Below are 8,447 nucleotides of genomic sequence, written 5' to 3'. Positions count from 1 at the left end.
AAAAAAAAAAAAAAAGGCAAAAACAAAAACAAAAATCTGAATGAACTTTGGCCAATCTGTTACAATATATTCCAGCAATTGATCTTCTTTCTTGGTTAATTCTCACAGTGAACCAGAGAATATGGGTTTTAAACCCATTAATCCACAAAGGACCATAACTAGTAATAAATCATTTTTGAGGAGGAGGCGTCGGAGGAAGATTGAGTTGATGTGAGATTACCCTTTTTTCTTTTGCACCTGATTTTGAATTTGCATTCAATTCCCTTACAATTTAATTTACCCTGCATAAGATGTATACTTTTTATTATCAGCCAAAGAAGAAGAAGAAGAAGAAGAAGAAGCTAAACGTGAGCTCACTTGATCCAAACTGTTAGTGTTTCCTCCCTTTAGCTCTGATGAGTTGCTAGTTCAGTTGTTGTGAGATGGAAATGGCGGCTGAAAGGTAATGGAGAATCCTTACTTGTCATCTCGCCATGGAACTGAGTAGGAAGCGACCGGAGGAGGATTCCAAAAGGATCGCATGATCCTCCACACTCTAAATCAAAATCTTGATATGCTTTTAGATAGAGAGTAGGGATCAATGCGATCCCTTTGGAAGCCTCCTCGAGTCGCAGAAGAAGATGATTCAAACTCAAACTCTTTCTTTCTCTCTCTCTGGGAAGAAATTGAAGTGAAGATCGAAGAGGAGCTAACCCTCGCTGAATATAAAAGAGACAAAGGGCTCTAACAAGGAATTATATAGGATTTTCACATACCTATTGTGTTCAATCTTCAATATTTTATTTTTGAATTAGAGGTGAGAAGGCACTAGGCATAGGTGATAGGCCCCATCCTCATCTAAACCTGACATAATTAATAAGGTTCCACCACCAAAGTGGGTCATCCCACCCTCCATTTTGAAAAAAGGGTAACCACAACGCTTTGCCATGTGCTTAAAGAAGGGTAGGTAGGTAAATGTTCCTACCGCGTTCAGTCTCATTTTTACATACCATTTTCCCTTAAGAACTGAAGAGAATACTCTGCCTCGTATGTATAACAATAAAAATAAATTTCTTTACCCCCCAAAAAAAAAAAAATTTCCCACAGAGTGTCTAAATGTTAATTCTGTATATATTTTAAGGGAAAATGTTGGATATGTCACCGATATCAAGTATGCTAGCATCCATTGTGTCTATCTCTCTCTTCCCTTTTTTTGAAATGACCTTCATATCCTTCATAAATGATACTCCATTATGTGTTTCTATTGGTGCTCTCTGCTAGCATACTTGATATCGGCGGCATACCTATCTCTCTCCCATATTTTAAATAAAAAAATTCTGTAAAAAAAAAAAAAAATCTCTCTAAATATGTGTTATCAAGAAGTGTCGGCGAAAATCCAAGAATTTGGCTTTTGATTAAGAATATAGATTAATTGCTTTTTCCTTTTAGTGGGAAGACTTAATGTGACCTTAGTGGATAAATTGGTTTTCTATGTCTCAATGTATCATGTGTGGTTCAAAAGGAACACAATGAATTCAATAGATGGATAGTCTAAAACTCATTGACAATCTGGGAAATCGTTGCCTATCTGGTAGAATGTTAAAATGGGTTCCTCCTCGTCAATTGTTATATGCTTAGCAATTGTCGGAATAAGCTCATGGTTCGGGTTTAGAATTTGCCCACTTTGGTCCTAGATTCAATCCTGATTCTTAAGGTCTAGCTTTGTTATAATTTTCTTCTTTTCCTTCTTCTCCCCTTCCTTTTGGGTGGTTTCTCTGTATTTTTTATTTTTCGTGAAATATATTTATCTATATTGAACAAATTCATCTCCCATCCTCCCATTGGTGTAATTTCATACTCTAGTGTCGTGAAAACCTACCCCCATTTAACAAACTTAGCTAAGAACGTTAAACAAAGAAGAAACTAAGGATGACTTCCATACATCCATGTTGTATAATATTGATTAAAATATTATTGTATGTATAGGATATTTTTTTTGATTAATTATGATGGATCAAGATTAACATAATTAATTAATCGAAGCAAGTGATCATCAAAACAACCGGGGTTATTGCATTGTGTATACAACTATGCATATGGTGTAACATGTAAATATACCTAGGGACGATGGTGAATACTGAACTTACCAATGTTTTAGTACTAATTAGGTTAGTTTAATTATTGCAGATTAAGAAAACAATTTAATTTATTCATAAGAGTCAGGAATGATCAATATTATCACTGTCACCCTACCAACCTATACCTAATTGTGTCCCAGGAGGTTGTGCACATGCGAAGGTGGATACCTTTCCATGGTCCCAACTTTGAAGACTTCTCACCCTATACTTAACTCCTTTTCATGATTAATTATTCTAATTTCTGACTCTAACCTTACGAATGAAGCATCTAAGGTATATTTAAGCAGCAAAAGCAACAAAAGTAGGAAACCCTAATCCCTTTTTCATTAGGGTAAATAGGAAACCCTAATCCTGATTAAGTTAAGAGCACGATACCCTTCTCATCTGTTATGACTTAATACTCAAACAAAAAAAAGGAGACAAGTCAAAAAATGGTGTCATTACTTTGACTGTTGTTGACTTCCATGTCAGAGTAGTCTAGGCTCTACACTGTCGCCTAGATGAAAGATGAGACTAATGGACAGGTACGGGAGAAGAAAATAAGAAATCTTTTCTCTACATGTGGCACTAAATGGTTGTCTACATGGTCTGTTACTCTGTTTACCGAGAAGGGAGGAGCCGTCCATATGATAAGAGTCTGGGAGACCATTTGAACTGGGGAATTGTATTTTAATTTTCTGAGATTCCTTGAGAACCTATGTGTTCATGGTTCCTCATAACCTATTTTGGGATAGGCCATGAAGGTACTTAAATTTTTTATTAGTAAAGCAGTAGAAAATCAGTGAAACCTATATCTTAGTTAGATCAATAAGGATTTTGAATAAAAATTCTAAAATATTTATATACGGAGAGAGAGAAAATTAAGTTTCTCCAAGGGCTGATTTGGACCAATCTGGTCAATGGTTCTATTTTTTATGACATGAGTCTTAGTGCCAGTTGAGCTGTCACATGGTAGGAAAATATGTCTTACCCATATTTTTCATTAATTTTTTTTTTAAACCTCTAATTCCAATAGGACGATCCCGGGTTGACCAAGTATTGAGATCGGTCACAGCCAATACCGATATGATACTGATGCCTAAAATCATGCCTCTAGTTAAAGATCAACAAGAACAGAAATTGAAAAATTCGTGTGTAGACATGTTCTTGATCTTCTTGAAGATGTGGAGCCATGGAAGGAAAAGAGCTTCAACATGCTTCTTGTTCTCTCATTGAAGGGTCTTCAGAGCTTCAATGCTCCTTCTTTTCCAAGAACTCTCAACCAAAGTGTGCCTTAAGGTATGGGGAGGTGGGTAATTGGTCACTCAAATGGGATAGACCTAGGATTTGGTTTATGGATGTGGGCTGCACTAATGGATTTTGATCACCGGCCACCCATGTGTAATTGAGGTTGTGGATAAAGGCTGCATAACCGGGTTTGGGCTTTTGTCTAAAATTTATTTGGCCTTTTTGAGTATCGGCTTTACAAATTGGATTGGATTTATCTCCAGCCCAATTAAGTTAAATTTAGCTCTGATGTTTGGGCTTGTTAATTGGATCAAAGATCATACAAGAGGACATGGCCTTATGATAGCATTTGTCATCAAAATTTTGATGCCCACAGTTCCTCAGAATTTGATTTGCATCACCCTTATGGGTAGGTGCATGGTAGAGCTTAATTATATATATATATATATATCTACCACGTAGCAATCCACTTGGCCCTCAAATTTGATGCACTAGTAGGACCCACTTAACTTATCTATTTATAAAATTTCAACCCAATTTGAGTAGTATACATGGAGAAAAGGAATGCATGTCATATATGGTTACAAAGTCCCTAGCCATGTATAAAAAATCAAAGAACAATTAGAAAAGATCTATCAAATACCAAAAATAATATTAATAAATAATATGAATATATACATATTCTTATGCAATATTTCACAAACTGCAATAAATATAGTTTCTTATGATATAAAAAAAAAATAATAATAAAATAAGAATAGGCATTTTTATCCAAATAGCTATATTTATTACAATAAGTTTGTAAAAATATAAAAAATTCTGTACAAAATCCATAAAAAAACCTATACACTATTAAAATTAAAATTAAGAACATATTTTAAATTTTGTACTATATATTTAAAAAATAATGAATAATTGGAATTGTCAGAGATGCCAGCTTCTAAATTTGGGACCAAAGGGAACCTTAGTGGAAAGAGGTCCCACTGTGGAAGATGAAGTTTTTTTTTATTAAAGAAAACTAAGTGCCAATTTATTGACTTTTTTTTTAATATCTAATATATATAAATATTCTTTTACCAACTTCTTGTTAGATAGATAACGAAGGCTGTTCTAACACATACATTTTTTGTTAATATGAAATTTTGATTTTCATTCCTTATGACCATGACTTGAGTTAAGCCCTCTAAGAATTGAACTAATATGTGATGCAAAATATGGTGCGAAATTGCTATCAACAAGCTACAGTATGAACTATAAAAGGAGAGAGCCCCTCTTGTGCTTTTTTCATCTCTGTATCCCAATTCCACAGCTAGCATTGGCCTTCAGCTTCCTTCTTTGTTAAAGAGAGTTGGACATGGCTCGTCTCTGTCTAGTGCTTGTAGCCTTCGTTTTTGCTTTGGTGGTTTCTGTGGATTCATCCAGTGTGGTCAAGCACACCTTCATAGTAATCATTCTCACAAACCTTCTCATCTCCTTTTTTTTTTTTTCCTTGAATTTTGAAGCATTTAATTTAAGATTTCTTAGTTCCGTAGGGAGATGAGAATGGAAATCATTCCCATGCATTTTTAGTAGTGTAATCGAGAATTCTTTCTCATTGAGTTTAGTTCCTCTGCACGTATGTGTTAGAGGGAAAAAAATTGGCTAATACCAAAATTCCATTTTCTTGACTACTATTGGAGTTCGCAGGATACCCCAGTAACAGGCAAGCACCTTTCGTGTTAGACACCAACACCTATCCCTTTTGCCTTCATAAAAGCCTCTCTTTACCCTATAAATTGCAATAAATGGGAAATATGTTGGCCTCTAACACAACGTGTTTTATGAACTTGATTAATTCCCTAAATAAGAGTCGAGATTCTATTTCTTTGATTACTATAACGGTGGCAGAAACTTGATTGATACCCCAATAGCAACGAAGGTTCCTTCACGTTAGATATCAACACGTGTACCTTTTTTATTTCTATAAAAACCCCTATTTACTGTGTAAGTGAGAATAAATGAGAAAGGTGTTGTAGGGGGTCCGTGACTCCGTGTATTATAGACATGAAATGATGGACTTCATATAATTATTGTATGGTTCTTTTTGATCCTCACTTGGATTATTATTTAAAAAAAAAAAAGTACTAATTTCGATTTTGAACTTTCACTTTGCATCTCCCTTACCAACTTCTCTCCCTCTCTCTCTCTAAATCTTTTTCCCTCTTGTATGTGTTGAATTAATTAATTAATCAATTTAATCAGGTTAAGAACCAGACACTTCGGCGACTGTGCAGCGAGCAGAATGTGACAGTGGTGAATGGAAAGATGCCAGGACCAGTGATAAAGGTTGAAGATGGCGACACGCTCATTGTTAATGTCCTTAACCAGTCACCTGTCAATATCTCCCTTCACTGGTAATTAAAACCTTAATCTTAATTTTCAAATCCAGTAACTTGTGTTTAATTTTACTAATTAATTTAGTAGATGAGCGAAACAGTGGTGGAATTAATTAAAAAGTGTCAACTGTCGTTGTTTGTGGTGTGGACTTTGCAGGCATGGACTGTTTCAGAGACGGAGTGGATGGGCTGATGGAGCAGCATACATAACCCAATGTGCCATTGCTCCTGGAACTAATTACACTTACAAATTCAACATTACTGGTCAACATGGAACTCTTTGGTGGCATTCTCATAGATCCCTCCTTAGAGCCACTCTTTATGGGGCTTTCATCATCCACCCCAAGACCAGTTATCCATTCCCCAAGCCCTACAAGGCCGTTCCTATTCTATTTGGTGAGTGGGCCATCTTTCTCTCTCACACACACACACACACACACAAAAGTGGTAGGTAAATCCATTCATACATGCCAATTGGAATTGGTCGATGGGCAATTGAAGGATAAGAAAAATGAAGGATTGCGGGGAATGTTCATCCAAAGAAATGAATGGGGTTCACAAATGCAGGTCATCTGCATGGACATAAGGATGGTATTCGATTGAATAGGTATATATACAGTTTGACTCGTGCCTAACTGACTCGTTGACCGCAGGGGAGTGGTGGAATGGTAGTGTCGTTTCCATCGACAATCAACGTAACCTCGCCGGTACTGGACCAGCTCTTTCCGATGCTTTCACCATCAATGGAAAACCTGGCCATCTATACCCATGCCCAGGTTAGTGACAAATGCTCTTATCTCTCCCTCATTAATGTCTTCTTCTTCTCTTCTCTTGATCCCTTGTACCACCAATTAACCAACCATGGATATATACATAACAGATACCTATAAGCTGAAGGTGAAACCTGGAAAGATCTACCTCCTCCGCATCATCAACGCTGCACTCAACCACCAGTTGTTTTTTAAGATCGCAGGCCACAATTTCACGGTGGTCGCTGTTGACGCTAGCTACACCGAACCATACCTCACCGATGTGGTTTTGAGTGGTCCAGGCCAAACGGTGGATGTCCTCCTTGTTCCCAACCAACCTCCCAAGGGTTACTACATGGCAATTCAAGGCTACAATAGCACGGGCCCCGCAGCACTGTTCCTAAATAAAACCTCAACCGCCATCCTCGAATACGAGAACTCCACGTCATCAGTCCCGGAGATGCCCGTCCTTCCACCCTTCGATGATACACCCACGGCCTTCAAGTTCTATAGCAACTTAACCAGTCCTATCAACTCGGTCAACAACGTACCTATCCAAGTGGACGTGCAGATGTTCATAACCATCGGCATGAGTGTCACGCCGTGTGCTACCTGTAATGTTCCAAATCAGAAGGGTATTCGACTCTCTGCCAACATGAACGGCAAGTCATTCCAGTTGCCCACCAATATGTCCATATTGCGGGCATCCTTTACGAGTGCCCCCGGTGTGTTCACCGAAGATTTCCCAACACAGCCACTGTTGGCCTTCGACTACACCAACTCCACAAAGCTCTTAAACCAGACACAGTTCGTGTTGGCCCAGAAGTCAACAAGTGTGAAGAGGATACCATTTAATTCGTCGGTGGAGATAGTGCTTCAGAACACAGCTATTATTACGGTGGAAAGCCACCCAATGCATCTACACGGTTACGATTTCTACGTGATGGCCATGGGATTTGGGAACTACAACCCCACCGAGGATATAAAGAAGTTCAATTATTTTAATCCACAAAAGCGTAACACCGTCGCCGTCCCCGCCGGTGGCTGGGCTGTCATCAGATTCCGAGCAGATAATCCAGGTATATTCGATCATTCTCCTATATACCCTCTTAGTACCAATTTCACTTCACAGTACAAATGCGCAATAGATCTCTGACGTTCCTTTTCTGTGTTTAAATCCACAGGTACATGGATAATACACTGCCACCTCGAAACCCATCTCTCGTTTGGCCTGGCTACGGTTTTGATTGTTGATGAGGGCCCTACCCCTTTCTATAAACTCCCTCCCCCACCTTCCGATTATCCCCAATGTTAGATATACCACATATGATCATCTTCATCGTCATCGTCATCGTCATCTCATTTATTTAAATGTTCTTCCAATTAATTCGTGTTTCATTTTTCTCATTGGCAACAATTGTGAGGTGGAGTTGATTTCTTTATAGTGATTTGTAAGTGAGTGGCGTTTGAGTTAAATTGTAAGCAACAAGCAAGACAACAACAGATCGAAGCAGCAAGGAACAATGATGTAATGATGTTGTCGAGGCTCGATAGGGATCTTTGTACTACTAAACTGCTTTATATGTAAAAAGATCAAATTCTTTGAGATTTAGTTCAATGCAATGACGTATTCCTTTTCAATTTGTTCATTTCACTTCTCTGAGGTTGAAACTCAAACAGGTGGTGTACGTATGCGGGAAGAAAAAAAAAAAAGGGAAAGAAGAATAGTTAGTGTCCATTCAAAATAATTTAAACGGCTACGCCTGAAAAGAATTTTAAAAGAATTTTGACAGCAATAAGTATCGCCCACATCGGATCGGTACAGGCCAACCCCCAACCCTGATCCCGATTCTGGACCGATTTCTGTTATCAAGCTATTTGGGCTTATCGATTTCATCTATTACTTTTCTTCTACTTATCAATATTCCGAGATTTAATGTATGAACTTATGGTGAGTTTTTCTAAGATATCTGATTATT

The 8,447-nt window shown here is 37.7% G+C and overlaps 1 protein-coding gene and 1 long non-coding RNA gene across 2 annotated transcripts; one reads left to right on the top strand and one right to left on the bottom strand.

Annotated features, from left to right (window-relative positions):
* Positions 1-19: 19 nt before the first annotated feature.
* Positions 20-802, bottom strand: LOC122085476. Its single transcript, XR_006142134.1, has 2 exons — positions 358-802; positions 20-281 (listed from the first exon to the last, which is right to left on the bottom strand). It is a non-coding gene; the product is annotated as an uncharacterized LOC122085476 (long non-coding RNA).
* A 3,896-nt stretch (positions 803-4,698) lies between these two features.
* Positions 4,699-7,783, top strand: LOC122086318 (laccase-7-like). The gene is made up of 6 exons (XM_042655082.1): positions 4,699-4,788; positions 5,586-5,737; positions 5,877-6,115; positions 6,373-6,495; positions 6,600-7,547; positions 7,653-7,783. Exons 1-6 carry the CDS (start codon positions 4,699-4,701, stop codon positions 7,781-7,783), a joined length of 1,683 nt encoding a protein of 560 aa, XP_042511016.1.
* The last annotated feature ends 664 nt before the right edge of the window (positions 7,784-8,447 follow it).

The sequence above is a fragment of the Macadamia integrifolia genome, chromosome 8 (genome assembly GCF_013358625.1).
Source record: "Macadamia integrifolia cultivar HAES 741 chromosome 8, SCU_Mint_v3, whole genome shotgun sequence".
Taxonomy (NCBI): domain Eukaryota; kingdom Viridiplantae; phylum Streptophyta; class Magnoliopsida; order Proteales; family Proteaceae; genus Macadamia; species Macadamia integrifolia.
This window is presented reverse-complemented; position numbering and strand designations above follow the sequence as displayed.

What these genes read in the sequence shown, in the direction of transcription:
- LOC122086318 (XM_042655082.1), top strand. Translation starts at nt 4,699, where the DNA reads ATGGCTCGTCTCTGTCTAGTGCTTGTAGCCTTCGTTTTTGCTTTGGTG. An exon ending in GGCCGTTCCTATTCTATTTG is followed by an intron (nt 6,116 to 6,372) that starts GTGAGTGGGCCA and finishes CGTTGACCGCAG; the next exon opens with GGGAGTGGTGGAATGGTAGT. An exon ending in ATTCCGAGCAGATAATCCAG is followed by an intron (nt 7,548 to 7,652) that starts GTATATTCGATC and finishes TTAAATCCACAG; the next exon opens with GTACATGGATAATACACTGC.